General features: G+C 44.6%; 1 protein-coding gene across 6 annotated transcripts in view; it reads left to right on the top strand.

The window, feature by feature from the left end:
• The window catches only part of HLCS (holocarboxylase synthetase), a 255,067-nt gene that overhangs the window by 60,249 nt on the left and 177,168 nt on the right, over nt 1-17,650 (top strand). For all 6 annotated transcript variants that reach the window (XM_030915743.1, XM_030915741.1, XM_030915742.1 and 3 more), the window contains 2 exons: nt 654-1,597; nt 7,599-7,781. In XM_030915743.1, the coding sequence (XP_030771603.1) occupies nt 654-1,597; nt 7,599-7,781 (1,127 nt within the window). The remainder of the gene's footprint in view (nt 1-653; nt 1,598-7,598; nt 7,782-17,650) is intronic.

The raw sequence follows: 17,650 nt of genomic DNA, 5'->3' as shown, positions 1-17,650 counted from the left end.
TATGAATGTCTTCTTTCATCTCATGGGCAAATAAATGTCGCTTATCAGCTCTGGAAGTTCATGTAAATCCCTTAATATCCAGAATCACCTCGTACATGTCTCCACTACCATATCTGACACGTAGCAAGTGCTTGATAAATGTTTTTGAATTAGTGATTGTCAACTTATGTTCCAGTCCTGAGACAAGATACTGGGAAGAATCTTCTCCCATTGATCCTATGGCATGTCCTGAGAGTGACATTTCACTGGGGCGTGCTGGGGTGGACTCTAGATATGTGTCCTTTTTTATTGCTCAGTTTCATTATTGTAAAGGAGAGTAACACCCAAGAAATAGACTCTGTGAGTAAGGAGGCAAAAGCACCTCTCTGAATCTCACTTTCCTCACCATTCCGTAAGAGGGTCTTAGGTTCTCCAATAGGTGTAAAAGCTGTTGGGCAAACTGCTGATTTCACTTGGGGTCTTTAGGTAGGAACAGTTAGTGTTTCCAAAGGATGCCCCCGGATTGAGGGGGGATGCAGGTGGGAGCCGTGCCAGTGGCTGTCCTGGAATGTAAGTCCCAGAATGCAGAGAGGGTCATGAGATTCTTCAGATGAGCTACGTGTCACACAAGAAGTGTTGATTAATTCTCTCCCTCTCTCCTGTTTGTGCCTTAGCGGTGCGCTTGCAGAACTCCACTCTGAAGGAAGTTAAGGATCAGGCCTCAAACAAGCAAGCCCAGATCCTAGAGCCGAAGCCTGAACCTTCTCTTGAGATTAAGCCTGAGCAGGACGGTATGGAGCACGTTGGCAGAGATGACCCAAAGGCTCTTGGTGAAGAACCCAAACAAAGGAGAGGCAGTGCCTCTGGGAGTGAGCCTGCTGGGGACAGTGACAGGGGAGGGGGCCCCATTGAGCATTATCACCTCCATCTGTCTAGTTGCCACGAGTGTCTGGAACTTGAGAACAGCACCATTGAGTCAGTCAAGTTTGCATCTGCCGAGAACATTCCAGACCTTCCCTACGATTATAGCAGCAGTTTGGAGAGTGTTGCTGATGAGACCTCCCCTGCAAGAGAAGGGAGAAGAGTCAACCCCACAGGAAAGGCACCTAACATCCTCCTCTATGTGGGCTCCAACTCCCAGGAAGCCCTCGGCCGGTTCCATGAGGTCCGGTCCGTGCTGGCTGACTGTGTGGACATTGACAGTTACGTTCTCTACCACTTGCTGGAGGACAGTGCTCTCAGAGACCCGTGGATGGACAACTGTCTGCTGTTGGTCATTGCTACCAGGGAGTCCATTCCTGAAGACCTGTACCAGAAGTTCATGGCCTATCTTTCTCAGGGAGGGAAGGTGTTGGGCCTGTCTTCGTCCTTCACCTTTGGTGGCTTTCAGGTGACAAGCAAGGATGCACTGCGGAAGACAGTCCAGAACCTGGTTTTCTCCAAGGCTGATCAGAGCGAGGTGAAGCTCAGCGTCTTGAGCAGTGGCTGCAGGTACCAGGAAGGCCCCGTCCGGCTCAGCCCCGGCGGGCTCCAGGGCCACCTGGAGAATGATGACAAGGACAGGATGATTGTGCATGTGCCTTTTGGAACTCGCGGGGGAGAAGCTGTTCTTTGCCAGGTACTCAGGGCAGCATGGATTTGGTGATCTTTGGGTATCTGTGGGTATCTTTGAGAGGGAATATGTCTTTTAAAGCTACACGCTTAAAAGTTTCAGGAGCTTGTGTGCTGTGCGCTGTTTTTGACTGTTGCCTGGGAGCTTTTGCTGATAGTGAGCAGAAAGTTGAGTTTAGTTTAGGGCTTTCTTGAATACCCTGATTAACCAAAAGACTTGTGAGGGAGGAACAAGACAGGTGTCCGGGTTAAATGAGCTTGCTGGTTAACTCAGGCTTAGTCAGAAAATTCTTGTTTTGTTCTTTACTAGTAATGATCTTTCTCAAATACATTGGTCTGCTTTCTTGCCTTAGAGCACTCCTTGGTTAATATAATTGATCCTTTATTTAATGTAGGAAGTTGAAACCATCAGGGTAGTGATTCTAGACGTCAGTGACCGCTGCGATGAAATACTGTAGTTGATTGCCAAGGTAGTTTGTGTTAAAAACATCTTCAGCGTCCCAATTCCTTTCTTATGTTTTGTCACTCTTCCAAGTGCTGAAGAAAAACTTGAAATAAGAGAATATTGAAGGTACTGAGATTTGTGGCATACTAATACATAGGTAGGGGAAAAATGGAAAGAGGATGAAAGGAAAATGCTAATTTGTTTTTCTTGCTTAGGAGATCCTTTGGCTCTTTTTTTTTTTTCCTTTTATTCCATCTTCTTTTTCCTTTTAGCTTTTTGTTTGTTTAAGCAAACGGTAGCGGATGGACTATTTCAGAATTCCTTATCATTGACTCCAAATCTTTTAATCCTTAGGGGAAAAGGTTTTCATTAGAGTTAGACGAACGTTCACTTGTCCTTAAGGATTTAATGCTCTAAGGAGAAATTAAGCAGATGTAGATATTTTGTCCAGGAGAGTTCCCAAGATAAGTGTAATTGATTTTGTTTTATTATAGGGATCTTTTTACTGAGTTAGAGAATTGTTTCTTTTTTGTTTTGTTTTCATTTTGTAATGCCTTGTCTTTTTCCAGTTCTCCTGAAAGCTAAGTTTCTTGAATTTTCTGACCAAACATTTTTTCCAGGGAGTATATATTTGTTTCTTTACTGCACCTACATTTTAAGCAGAGATGCTTAAAATTAAGGAATTCGGACATTAGGACAGATGAACGCATACAACCCAAGCAGGTTTCCTGCAGTGCTGCAGACCACATGAATTAGCATTTGGAGGCGTAATAAATGTTCCTCTTATCTTTTTCTCTGCAAATATGGTAACTATAGTAACTGCATATTCTCAGAAAATCCACTTAAAAACCCAACTTCCTAGAGCCATATTTCAGTTTTGAAGAGTGAATTTTACCACCCCTGAGCACAGACTTGTACTAGAAAATTGATCTGGCACTGTTGTGATTCATTTCTCTGAGTTACATAGCAAATCTGCTTGCTGCACCATTTAAATTGACCCCATTACTATCATAAAATTTGATACTGCAGTGTATTGCCCTAGGAAAAAAAGGCAATATGATGCAGCTTCACAAATCAGATTCAGAGGATTAGAATGTCATTTTTGATTTTAAATGACTTCCAGTCTTCTGTGTGACAGGGTCACAGTTTTCTCCACAGGCCTGTGTCTCTGTGATACCTTACTGAGATCAAAAAATAAATATTATCACAGGCTGGTTAGTTTCCTCTTTCCCTGTTCAATTTCATAGTCTTCACTTTTGTAATAAATCTAGTAATGATGTAACCCAATAAGAGGAGGTAAAGTATTTCAAGGGCAGAACACAGCTGCACCCTAGGCACTGGTGTCCCAGCCAAGTAAGCTACAGATTTGATGCCTTTGCCATTCATAATAATAAAGAAAGAGAGGAAATGTTTGTATTTTCGCTGTACTGATCAAGTTTGCAGGGAAAACTTGAGGCTGTGGATTAATGCTGACATTTGACTGTCAAATAGACCAGGAGTTTGCCATAAAGTTGTCCACAGAAAATCTCTAAAATGGATTTTAAAAGATTTTGTTTTCTTGTTTAGCTTAGCACATGGCAGCAGTGGGTCGCCTTTGATGGCAGAGTTTCTCAACCATGGCACTATTGACATTTTGGGTCAGATAATTCTTCGTGGTGAGAAACAGTCCTGTGCATTTTCTGCTGCGGAGAAGCATCCCTGGTCTCTCCCCACTAGATGCCAGTATCACCCTCTCCCCGCATTTGTGGCTGGAGACATTTTTTAAGTTCTGGTTTTCGGTCCAACTAAAAAGTCTTATTTTTACAGGAAGGCCAAGTTACAGAAATAGACCTGTCATTATGGTAACAGGATTACACCCAGAGGATGAGACTCTAGTCCAGTACCTCTGTGGACAAGGAGTACAAATCTGCCACCCACACACTCTGGCGTGCCATTTCTCCCTGCTCATTGGGAGCGTAGAACCAGAGGTGGCCTCTTTTCTGGTTTCCATTGTAGAAGCACCTACATCTTGAAACCATAAGACAGTGAAACCAAGCAGTTCTCGGGGTTTCAGCAGCCGTCTTCCTCCTTGTCTCTGGGAACTCCTCCCGCTTGTAGCGCCATTCTGTTTTCCATCCTGGCATTGTTCTCATGTGAAAATGAGTTAATATAATTCACTGCATGTGCGTCTTGGCTACTCTGTGTATTTGCCCTGACCAGCAAGTCCACATGCATTCATTCGAGCACCTCTCTCATCCCTTCGGCTCTGGTGGGAACAGAACTTGACTTACTTCATTTCTGCCACCTGTAAGGGTTAATCTCTGGAATAGCCATGTGCTCAAGTGAATTAAACGGGTCCTGCCACTGTGCTGTTAGTCTACATTGGCATAACTTTGTCCACCATAGGGGAGAGGTGCACATTTAAGGTAGAAGCGCACTGAGTAGGATACGGATTTTTTATTTTTATTTTTTTTGAGATGGAGTTTCATTCTTATTGCCCAGGCTGGAGTGCAGTGGCACATCTCGGCTCACTGCAACCTCTGCCTCCTGGGTTCAAGTGATTCTCCTGCCTCAGCCTCCCAAGTAGCTGGAATTACAAGCATGCGCCACCAGGCCCGTCTATTTTTTTTTGTATTTTTAGTAGAGATGGGGTTTCACCATGTTGGTCAGGCTGGTTTCGAAATCCTGACCTCAGGTGAGGATACGGATTCTTCAGAGGGTTTTGCTTTTCTGCCTCTTCCCCTCTCCCGGGCTATCTAGAAACAGGCCCACCTGACCTGTTGCCCCCGATCGGCGTGCTTGGTCTTAGAGGAAGCAGCCAGCCTGCAGCCAGCCAGCTGTGGTTTGGGGACCATGTTGGACGGTGTCCTGCAGACCTTTTCTGATTGGCCTCAACCTTTCTTTTTTGAGCCAGAGTCTCACTCTGTCACCCAGGCTGGAGTACACTGGCACGATCTCAGCTCACTGTAACCTCCACCTCCCAGGTTCAAGTGATTCTTGTGCCTCAGCCTCTCAAGTAACTGGGATTACAGGCATGCGCCACCACGCCTAGCTGATTTTTGTCTTAATTTTAGTGGCAATGAGGTTTCACCATGTTGGCTGGCCGATCTCAAACTCCTGGCCTCAAGTGATCCTCCCGCCTCGGCCTGCCAAAGTGCTGGGATTATAGGGGTGAGCCACCACACTCAGCCAGGCCTCAACTTTTAACATTTGGTTAGTATATTTGGCTTGGTTAAGGTGTGGGTGGGAACTGAGAGATTTTAAGTCGCCTGAAAGCTGGCACTATGCTTTTTATTTTCATAATACTTCTATAGTATCAGGCTAGAAGCTTTGCATACAGTAGGCAAAGCTGAAACAAAATAAGTCAGACGAGCTCAGTTTGCTTTTCTGGGTACTCAGTGTTCTGGCAACCTCCAGGCTCTAATGCTCATTTAAAATCTGATCTCAGGGGAGCTAGAGGTTCCAGTAAGTTCCTTCATCCCAAGACAGAGGCTGTTGATAGGTGGAGATATTTTAAGTTTTAACTAGACAACAAAGCCTGAAGTAACTAGGTGAAGTTCCAAATCTTAAAATTCAATCAGGGGAAGGAGGGTGGGAGGAAAGGCCTTTCTGGTGTCCAAGAAATCCTACTCCTCCCTCAGTAAGTCCTCACTTAAAGCTGTTGATCGGTTCTTGGAAACTGCACACTTAAGTGAAATGACATACACTGAAACCAATGTTACCACAGGCTAATTGATAGAAACAAGAAGTCAGTTCCCATGGCGTATTTCTGGTCACAAAGACATCACCAGACTTCTAAATAAAGGACAAAACACTGAAACATTGAAATACATATGAGTTGTATGTACATTTAAGAAAGATTAATAAAAACACAAGATAATTATTTACCTAATTATTTCAGTTCAGCATGGTGGGTGGCCGCGTGGCTGGAGCTCAGCCTGGAAGCTCAGGGCACTGGTTGGGGAGCCAGCCCTGACCGGGATGCCCACCCATCGCAGGGCACACTCACATCTGCACTCACACTTGCTCAGACCAGGACCATGTAGACGCATCAGTTCACCTAATGTGCACAGCTTGGGGATGTGGGGGGAAAATGGAGAATCTGGAGAAAACCGGGGCAGACATGGGGAGAGTTTGCAGACCCACAGAGGGTGGCCCCGGCTGGGAAGTGATTTCTTTTTCCCCTCATCAACATCATAACAAAATGATTTTGAGTGAAACAACATTATTCAAGGACCTGATGTTTTGAATTCCTGCAAACTCTCTCTCTCTTTTTTTTTTAAATGGTCGCACTCTGTTGCCCAGGCTGGAGTGCACTGGCACGATCATGGCTCACTGCAGCCTCAACCTCCTGAGTTCAAGGGATCCTCCCAGCTCAGCCTCCCAAGTAGTTGGGACTACAGGTGCACCACCCACGCCTGGCTAATTTTTGTATTTTTTGTAGAGACAGGGTCTCACTGTGTTGCCCAGGCTGGTCTGAAACTCCTAGGCTCAAGCAATCCTACCATCTCGGCCTTCCAAAGTGTCGGGATTACAGGTGTGAGCCACTATGCCCAGCCTTCTGCAAACTCTCTTAAAATGATGAATAAGGCTGCTCTCTTCCCAGGTATTGTTTTCCATTTATGGCTAGTAGGCCAAATGGAAGTTTCCAGCGTGAGCCATTTGCCTCCCTGAGCTCACTAGCAATTAGGTTTTCAGCACAGCTGTCTTTCTAGGTTGTTTTTTTTTTTTTTTAAATGGAGTTTTTGCTCTTGTTCCCCAGTTTGGAGTACAATGGCATGATCTCAGCTCACCGCAACTTCCGCCTCCCGGGTTCAAGCCATTCTTCTGCCTCAGCCTCCTGAGTAGCTGGGATTACAGGCACATGCAACTACGCCTGACTACATTTGTATTTTTAGTAGAGACAGGGTTTCTCCATGTGGATCAGGCTGGTCTTGAACTCCTGACCTCAGGTGATCCGCCTGCCTTGGCCTCCCAAAGTGCTGGGATTACAGGCATGAGCCACTGTGCCCGGCCCTAACTATTTTATTCCTATAACCAAGTTAAGTAACTTGCGGAAGGTCATATGACTGATGAGTGTGGAACATGGAGAGAGATGATGACTGTCTAGGGTCATTTCCACCATGGCCTCTCTGCCTGACAACCAGGATTTGAACAGGCTCTTTGGAATCATTTTCTTGTTGGCCATGACTTTCCAGATATTCAGCTTCAGAGTTTGTATGCTATTGATATTGATAATTAGAAAAATTCAGGTTCAAGTTTTCTCTATTGGGTTATACTGTGTCCCTTAATTTTCAGAGGAGAGCAAAGCTATGAGCTATCTGGGTATGATGTGCTCACTTGGAGAAGAAAACTGGTAAAGAAATTTTTTGGCCGGGTGCGGTGGCTTATACCTGTAATCCCAGCACTTTGGGAGGCTGAGGCAGAAGGATCGCTTGAGCCCAGGAGTTCAAGACCGGCCTGGGCAACATAATAAGATCCTGTCTCTAAATTTTAAAAAAAGGAAAGAAAAAGAAAAAAGAAACTGTTTTTCTTATTGCCTGTGTGTGCCCCCCGTTTATATAGTGCTATGTTTTCCCTTCAGGTGCACTTGGAACTACCTCCGAGCTCCGACATAGTGCAAGCTCCAGAAGATTTTAACTTGCTTAAGTCAAGCAATTTTAGAAGATACGAAGTCCTTAGAGAGATTCTGACAACCCTTGGCCTCAGCTGTGACATGAAACAAGTTCCTGCCTTAACTCCTCTTTACTTGCTGTCAGCTGTGGAGGTGAGTTGTGGGCTCAGCGGGCAGAGCGCACCACGACGTGGCCCTCTTCACAGTGGCGACCCGTTGCCTTAACTGTTTTATTTTGGTTGGTTTTGATTTTTCATTTCTGTTTTGACTTCGGGTTTGGAAATCATCTTCAAGATGTGCACATACTCATTTTGTCGGGGGAGGGTTATGTATAAGGGAGGGATGACTGGTAGAGTTTAGAAAGGTGTTAAGTCTGTAGGTGTGGCCCTTTCCGCGTTGGGGGGAAGAGGGTCCCTGTGTCAAGAGTATATTCAGAAACTGTAATTGTATTCATTTGGGATTGAAAGCATTTGATTTGGGCTGCTTTCAGCAAATCTTTGGAACAATGACATTTGTGCTAATGTCTGCCATCTTGTGGCAACAGCGCTCTGGGTTTCACGTCTGTGAGTCGTGTCTAACAGGAAAATGCCCACGGAACTGGGAATGTGGTCGGCAATTCTCGTGGCCAGTGCCTGCACTTGCTGCCTGTGATTGATACCTGGTTTTGGGCAGGTTGCCAGATTCTCCAGGTGTGTGTTCTTGCTAATCCCCCTGCTCGGCCATGCTGTCAGTTTCATAGTCATTGTGACAAATTATTTTGTCTATTTCTGTTGTCTTCTCTGAACAGACAAATTTGTGAGTTTGGTGACATAACCACGTAGTTTCTGCAAACATCCAATAGTCTAGGTGACTTTAAACACTAAACTTACCTACTTTTCTCTTGAAACGAACAAATTATACCTCTCATCCCAACATTTTTTAAAAAGGAGGCACTTTCTTTTGTGTTACACTGTGTCCCTTAGTTTTTGGAGGAGAGCAGAGCTGTGAGCTATCTGGGTGTGATGGGCTCACTTGGAGAAGACAGATAGAAAATCTGAGAGCACTGCCACTCCCCTAGACCTTCTCTGTCAGTGTTTTCCTGGGGATGGAGGGCTGGGGCTGGCTACCTTAGCGAGTGCCTGCTCTGAGGCTCCCAACTGGGGAAGTCAGGGAGTGAGGTGGCTTGGCCTTGCCCTTGGCACAGCTCCTTGCCCTTTCTCAGAGTTCAGATCATGCTGGTCTTCGAACTTGACCTCCAGACTCTTGGACAGAGCAGTGGATAGGAAGAGTGACCCCGCCCCCGGTTATTCTCCTGTGAGTGGAAGTTTGGAACTCTTGGCATTTCTGGTGTATTTAGGATGAGTATAACCTAAAATACCCAAGTCGGGGCTTTGTGTCATGGGTCTGCTTATATTCAAGCACACAACAGACGCTTCACGTTTTTGTCCTTCTGGTTTTTTAAACAGCCTGGGGCAGTGGGAGGTGATACATTTTCACCTGTTCATTGATCAATTAAGGGAGTATTCATTTTCCCCTTCACAAACTTTGGGAATGAAATGCTTGAACGTGATTAAAGCAAATATTTGCTCTGTATACACATACATGGACACTCCCTACTAAGCCCCTTATTACATAATAACTTTGGAAAATAATTATTTTCAGAAATGTTCACTTCCTATTGTGGGCCCTCCACTTGGCCTTGTTGATTTTCTTGAATATCTGTACTGTGGACTACTTTCCTCTCAGCTACTTATTTCTGACTGAATTCTGCTTTACTTTGGCAGCCTAAGGAATGGAATGAGTATGTGTATGTTGTACATATCCTCATTTCTTAATGTTTATTTTTAGTTTTTGAGGCGGGGTCTTGCTCCGTTGCCCAGGCTGGAGTGTAGTGGTGCAGTCACGGCTCACTGCAGCCTCAACCTCCCAAGCTCAAGCGATCCTCCCACCTCAGCCCCCCGAGTAGCTGGGACTACAGGTGTGTGTCACCATGCCTGGCTAATTTTTAATACTTTTTGTGGAGACAGGGTTTTGCCATGTTGGCCAGGCTCGTCTTGAACTCCAGAGTTCAAGCAATCTGCCTGCCTTGGCTTTCCAAAATGTTGGGATTACAGTCATGGCATGCCCAGCCTCTTAATGTTTATTAACTCTGCTTAGGTGTCCTTGAATCTGCTAGAGAAGGAAATGGCAGAATTCAAAGTTTTATATGATGTCTTCTTGGAATATAAGTTCTCTAAAGGATTATGGTGCAAATGAATTTGAAGGTGGATATGCACTGCCTGAGATGGTCTTTCCGGAGGCAGCTGAATTCCTCCTGTGCCTAGTCACTGGGCTATGGGTCAGTATTTATAGATCTGGACCACAGAGACTGGGAATGGAATTGGGTTTGTACTTTATATTTGGTTTTCTTTCCAGCATCCCTACTTAACAGATCTCAGTCATCCCCATGGAATTATGTTCCGTGGAGAGGATCTTGGCACCCAGTCATCTGCTAAATCCTGCCTGTCCATTAGGCTCATCGCCTGCCTTAGGGATTGGATGCCTGGGCTGGCTTTCTGCTTCCTGTGCCCTGCAAGATACTCTGTTGCCAGGAATCAAAGATCTCTTACCACAGGGTGTCGCTGCTGAGCTAGGCTGCCTGGCATACAGGCCCCTAGAACTATAAAGTTGTTCTTCAGAGATTTAATTTTTTTCTCTCTATATCAGTTTCACATAGTATAGTTTTATAGCTTTCCATTATATTGGTGGCACTTTCTTTTGGGTCTGCAGAAATCGTTTCAATGTCCCAGTTAATAATATTCATCTTTCATTCAACATTTACTGTGTCCTAGGTACTATTATAGTATGGGATATGAAAGAACAAAATAAATACGCTAGTTATCTAAATAGTTTTACTGCGTAGCAGCTGTGTTTACACAGTTTGGTGCCTTGACACTTGCTCTTTATGACGAATAGCGCAGAAGATTTATGTGCTTCTCTGTTACTGTGATATAACTGGAAAGAATAGCACCAAGACCCAAGGAGAAAAAACACTCGCCTCAACGACAGTCAGCCCTTGGCATTTGTGAAGGATGTGCTCTGAGACCTTCATCGATACCCAAACACCATGGTAGCGTGTGATTCCCACTATAAAACCCAGTCATGTGTGACTTCATCAGCGTCACTGTGCACGACACCAAGAGGAAGCAGGGCTTGGCTGAGGTGCAGACTCTGGGCGGCTGAGCTGGGCTTCCTCCGACCAAGGCTTTCACGTTTGATTCCCAGGAGCAGGATTGAAATTTGGGTCTCAGCAAAATGACAAAAAGTTAAACCATAAAACAAACACACCAACACATGTTTACCACACACCTATCTCCGTAGAAAGAAGACTGGGCCAGGTGCAGTGGTTCACGCCTATAATCTCAATGCTTTGGGAGGCCGAGGCAGGTGGATTCCTCGAGCTCAGGAGTTCGAGACCAGCCTGGGCAACCTGGCAGAATTTTGTATTCTTTACAAAAGATACAAAAATTAGCCAGGCATGGTGGCGCATACCTGTAGTCCCAGCTACTCAGGAGGCTGAGGCAGGAGGATTGCCTGAGCCAGGGAGGTTGAGGCTGTAGTGAGCTGTGATTGCGCCACTGCACTCCAGCCTGGGCAACAGAGAGTGAGACCTTGTTGCAAAAAGGAAAAAAAAAAAAAAAAAAAGGAAACAATACTGGAAGGAAGGAAATCTGGTATATATAGGATGTATTTCTGGTGGAGTGCTTAAGGGTGATTTTAATAATCTTTTAAAACTTTCTCTGTATTTTCCAAATTTTCTATAATAATTGTATATATAATAAGCCAAATTAGTGATTTGTTATTAGTTACTTTATAATGAGCCAGATTAGTTATTAAAAACTGAAAACAAATGACTGCATGTCACTGGACTTTGAAGGCATCTCACACATGGTCACACTTGAATGTTAAGAGGCAGGGAATCTCATATAAGTGTCGATACTGTGGTTAATATTAATATTTGACATATTATTTAGAGAGGGTTCGCTTTGATAGTAAAACATGTGACTCTTGTTCATGGCCTGTGACAGCTGTGACTCCCAGGGTTAACTGTGAGCTCTGAGTTGGTGTGTGGGGGCCTCCGAGCTGAAGCTCTCCCTTTGCTTCTGTGGGTGGTACAGGTACCCCTGAGTGCCCTACCACTGCTTAGATGTTCCAGTTTCTTGGCAGAGCCCTTTGAACTGTTTCTCCAAGACCATATATATGGGGACCTCTCCATGGCTTCCTCTCTGCGGATGTTGGTGGGTGAGAGACTGATACACCACATGGCTCACTGTGGGGTGTCCTGGGTGAGATCACCTGGTGGCCACCACATCTTCCCGCCACCAGTGGGTGACAGGCAGTTAGCAGCAATACATCTTTACTGTGCTGGGACATGAGTGTTTTTGAGAGACACTGATTTTATAGAAGAAACACAATTCTTTCCCTTACAGAATACCAGAAAAAACATAATTCTTTTATATTTTATAGAAACATTTTAACAGATTTTATTTTCTATCAAATCTGATGTTATAGAGAAAACATAATTCTTTCCCAGTTGAGAAGCTAGCTGCCTTGTTTCTGTTTCTCTGGGTTCCATTTTCCATTTTATCTCTGCCAGAGCAATGGCAGAAAGAAAGAGCACAGGCTGCCACACTCTGCAGGGTCTCATGGGGAGGGGCAGCTGGTGGGTTGGGACTGGCTGGGGCCTGAACCTGTGTGTGTGACAGAACCAGCCTCCCACCCTCCACCCCTGCAGAGTTGCCTGCCAGTGGGTCCCTTTTTATCCCCCCACTGAGGCCAGAGGAAGCAGAATAGGGTGGGATGTGCCACCCCCAAGAAGGTCGGCACCTTTACCTTGGGGAACTGGATGTGGCACCCCCAGGAAGGTTGGCACCTTCCCCTTGGGGAACTAGAGAACTTGTGCATTGCTCCCATAGTCTGGGACATCCGCTTAGGATCTGGGGAGCGCAAGATTTTTTCCAAAATGAAAAAGCTTGGGAACCTTGTGGGTGTTCATCGTGGCCAACAGTGGCTAATGGTATGTAGGTGACTTGAGAAATAGAAGCGGGCTGGACTCTTAGCAGGGGTCCTGCATCCAGTTACCTTACCCTTGGGATCAAGATGTAGCTGTCGCAAGAAGCGACAACTGAGTTTGTTACCGAAATAATCAGGCACAATCACCATGGGATGTGTGTGTGTGATTTTGGTAGTGGGGAGTTGTGGAATGCATAATATGTCCTTGAAAACAAAAACTAGTTATGACATTTCCTTTAGATTTAACCCTGAATTTGTACTGTGAAACTTTTTCCCCCCATAAAAAGCAGGTTTTGTTGGTAAGGTTAGTTTAGATACTTGTAAACATATCAAAAAATGGGTACAGACCCTTCTACTCCGGGAAGTCCTTTATGTTACGTTTATTTTTTATTGTATGTATTTAAGGTGTGCAGCATGATGATTTGATATACGTGAACATACTGAGATGGAGCTGTTTTTCAGATGTTGGTTGCTTTATGAAGAAACTGAGACTCAGTCATATATACCACACAGTTGTTCCTCCTACTCTAACTGGCCCCTTCATGTAGCAAACATCTGTGTGCCTGCTAAGTACAAGCCTTGCTGCAGAAGTTTGCTGAAAACGAGGGATAATTCCTCATCTTTGTGGCATGCGTTCCAGTTGACCAAGCTTTTTTTGCCTGTGTCGCCATCTCATGTGGGTCTCACAGTGACCCTGATAAGTAGGACAGGGTGGGGAAGGAGTCCTTGCCCCCGGGAGAGGAACCTGGCTTACAGGACAGTGAAGAGGCTTATGTATTTTTCGTTTCTGTTTTTTTTTGAGACAGACTCTTGCTCTTGTCGCCTAGGCTGGAGTGCAGTGGTGTGATCTCTGCTCACTGCAACCTCTGCCTCCTGGGTTCAAGTGATTCTCCTGCCTCAGCCTCCCAAGTAGCTGGGGTTATAGGTGCCTGTCACCATGCCCGGCGATTTTTTGTATTTTTAGTAGAGACAGGGTTTCACCATGTTGGCCAGGCTGGTCTCAAACTCCTGACCTCAGGTGATCCTCCCGCCTCAGCCTCCCAAAGTGCTGGGATTACAGGCGTGAACCACCGCATTGGCTTCATGTATTTTTCTAATGAGTTAATTAGAATTCTCCACTTAAAAAAAATCTTTGCCTGCCGTGTTTTAGCATAGTATTTGATGTGGAATCCTCCCCTTCTCCTACTTTTAATCCTAGTTCTGAGTCTCGAATGTATAAATATGGAGAAGCTTCAGGCATAACTTTAAAATACAGTTTAAAAATAATTTTTAGAGATCCAGATTAGAGAGGAAGTCAGAATTCCAGGTGCACCTTGAATAGCTTTTGAAATGTGGCTGCTGTGGTCTTGTGCGGCTGTTTTACAATACGGCACCAGCTAAAGGCAGCTGGCAGATTAAAGCAAACATTTAAAAGCTTTTATAGCTATGAATGTTTTTAAGGGTCTTTCATATACCTCTTTCTCTCCTTTCTTTCTTCCTTCGCCCTTCACCTACACTGGAAATTTTTTGTTCATTTTGACTGACTTCCTGTTATCAAACATAATACCCATAGCAAAAGGCGACATGATGGGTTTTGACGTTGAATTGCAAAAGGAATCATACTTGGGGGGTTTTCCTGTGCTGCCTTTAGAATGTTTTATTTTTGTGGGAAGAAGGCTTTTCAGCTACTGTGTGTCCTGTCTTTTTACCTGAATCTTGTTTCCACAAGTGTGCCTCAAAGCAGCGCCTGCAGAGTAAATACCCAGGACAGAGATGTGTGCTTGTGGGAAATCTGCACAAACGCTTTTGTTGTTTTCCATGTTTAATTAGTTCTGTGATGATTCTGGCTTCTGTGCGTTGCAGCCTTTGCTGTCTGGCCTGGGGAAGGGGTGGTAAGGTCTCCGAGGCCGGGGGAACATTCCCGCTCAGCACTTTCCTTCTTGGGATAGCATCCCGTCTAAGAAGCGTGGTTTTCTTTCCTCCGTCTATTTATAGCTACCATTTATGCAGTCACAAACTTGTGGATGGGAAACGGCCTCTTTTGGAATAAAAAAGTCCTCCAAGACCACATGCTTTTTGTCTCCTACCCGGGCTTCCTAATAGCTGCCATGTGTGAGCGGGTACGGATTCTGGCCTCACCTCCCGGGGAAGGCGGTGGAGGCTGTCTCCAGAAGGGCTTAGAACACTCTCACGTGTGGATTTTTGTCTCCCAACTTCAAAAAAACACATCCTAGGAATAAGCCCATACTGGTGCCGGGTTAGAGAGCATGATCAAAGGGCTCCTGTGATCAGGTGCAGGGCCAAGGACTAGAGTTGGAGGTGGGTGCGGCGGTGGGGCACCTGGCGATGACAGGGAACCCTTGAGTCTGGCGCTCCCGGGCCGCGGAGCTGGCAGTGTCAGCTCAGGAATGTTGGGGTCTGAGACCCGAATCCCATTTAATAAACGTTCTCCTTCAGTTCTTGGGATGTGAATTATAGCTGGGGAACACATTTTGTTTCCATGCATTGCTCATGATTTGAGAGTGCCGCCCAGAGATTTGCACTGACGGTCTTGGAAAAATGTTCATAGTGTTTCGGGGGGCTCAAAACTGACAGGCAGTTTGTGGACCTGAGTGGTGTTTAATCCTCCGTTTCCCCCGCCTGAGTGGAAAGGGGAGAAACAGCTTGGGGTGCGAGGAGAGCGCTCCTCTGCTGGAGCTCAGCCGATGCTGGGCAGCACCAGGAGGATTGCACAGGCTTCCTCGTGAAAGCAGGAAAACTTGGCCAAGGTTAGTCTGTCTGTCTGTCCCACAGGCACTTTCTCCTGGAGATAAAAAGGGAAGGCTCCTTTTTTCTGAGAGATCTTCCCGATTTCTTCATTTTGTTGTAGCTGCATGTGTGTGGCTGCATCTCTCCAGGTACTGCGTGCCAAGTTTGGCCACACAGCTGTCCAGGTACTGCATGTTTCCAGTACAATTCTACATTATCCCTCTGCTGGTGTCATGGGTATTTTCTTTCTTAAAACGCTTTTAGGCTTTCGTTTAATAATAGAATCAGTGGAAGGAATACTGGAGTTTACGTTCCGCAACATACACCTACGTCAAAGCATCATGTGGTATACCAGAAATGTACATATTTTTTACTTGTCAATAAGATAAATATTTTTTTCTAAAAAATAAATATTGGAGTTAAAGACTATAATTTCAGTTCTCATTGATCATTGGAGCCAGTGTCCCTTACAAAAAAATTCTAGAACACAAATTTTATTTCGTGAATCGCGGAACATGTCTTTAATTTAAAACAACAGAGTCTGTTTTAATCGATATTTTTAAGGGTATTTGAGTTTTTAAAATTTCAACCGTATGAATACATATAGTTATTATGATAATATATATGCATATACATTTATATATTTATTTAAGTGCATATGTCTGTTTTAACCAGAACTACAAAAAAACATAAGATTGTTGAGATAGAACGTGCCTTTGTGGAGCGGTCATTTCTCCCTGAGAGTGAGAGAAGACTTAGAGTAGCGGGTCTGGAGATTTCTGGTAAAAGGGAAATGGACTTTCCCTTGACACAGGGAGGTTCACAGCACGATTTTGTTATGTAGCTGTTCGTGTCTCTGGCGGGTCTCTGGCGGGTCTCTGGTGTGTGTGTCTGAGTGCAGGGGACAGAGGCTGTGGGTGAAGAGGAGGGCTGCTTTGGCACTGTGCTGTTGCACCTCCGAGGCTGAGATTCAGATTCTAGGTGTGAGCGAAAGGAGACCAGCGTTGCCCATCAGCAGTCAGCTAGATCGCTGGGTCCTGAACATGCGTTATCATAGGACCCTTGTCATCAGTTTCACACACCATGAGGCTTTCCTGAGGCACTGGTCTATAAATACTTTTAGTTTAAATCAACCTGCCTCTTACATGCATTAAGGAAAAGTTTAAAAAATTAAAGTTGAAAGTGAATGTTCTTTTTTTTTCTTTTTTTTTTTTGAGACGGAGTGTCGCTCTGTTGCCCAGGCTAGAGCTCAGCTCACTGCAACCTCTGCCTCCTGGGTTCAAGCAATTCTCCTGCCTCAGCCTCCTGAGTAGCTGGGATTACAGGCACACACCACCACACCTGGCTAATTTTTGTATTTTTAGTAGAGACGGGGTTTCACCATGTTGGTCAGGCTGGTCTCGGACTCCTGACCTTGTGATCCGCCCGCCTCGGCCTCCCAAAGTGCTGGGATTACAGGCGTGAGCCACTGTGCCCGGCTGAAAGTGAATATTCTCAGAAAACTTACTGAGTTTGCTTTTGTATGCCCTAGGTAAACATTTGGTAAGTTGCTCTCTTTTCTGAACAAAAATGAATCCTACATAGAGCAGTTCACTGAAGAGTAATTGAATGACGGCACCACTGATCCCCCTTCCTGTTTTTAATTTCCGTGAATAAGAAAATATACCTTTTAAAAAAAACAGCAAACAGTAGTTTCATAAATTAAAAAATGATGGTTAATTTGGGGATGGGGGGATAGCCAGACTCTGCCTAGGATTGTCTAGATTATTACTTCCTATAGGCAACCTTGATACATTTCAGGATTTAAGTTTTTCTGTAGCTTTTTCGTTCATAAAATGCTTTAAAGGTCAAAGGTCTATAATTTCGAAGGTTTTCCTCTGTGTATTTTTTCCTTCTGTGATGCTGGAGTTAGATGTAGTGTCTCACATTGGCCAAATGAGTTTGTCTGGGTAGATGGCTTTTTAACATTTTTTAAAATTTTAATTTATTAGGTACATAGTAGGTGTATACATTTATGGGGTACATGAGATGCTTTGATTCAGGCATGCTGTGCGTAATAATCACACCATATAAAATGGGGTACCTATCTCCTCAAGCATTTATCCTTTATGTTACAAACAAATTATATTCTTTTAGTTATTTGAGCATGTACAATTAAATTATTGACTGTAGTCACCCTGTTGTGCTATCAAATACTAGGTCTTATTCATTCTTTCTATTTTTTTTTTTTTTTGCATCCATTAACCATCCCCATCTCTGCCCCA

This window comes from Rhinopithecus roxellana, chromosome 13, assembly GCF_007565055.1.
Source record: "Rhinopithecus roxellana isolate Shanxi Qingling chromosome 13, ASM756505v1, whole genome shotgun sequence".
Lineage (NCBI taxonomy): Eukaryota > Metazoa > Chordata > Mammalia > Primates > Cercopithecidae > Rhinopithecus > Rhinopithecus roxellana.
The sequence above is the reverse complement of the archived record's forward strand: the minus strand, read 5'-3'. Positions and strand labels throughout refer to the sequence as shown.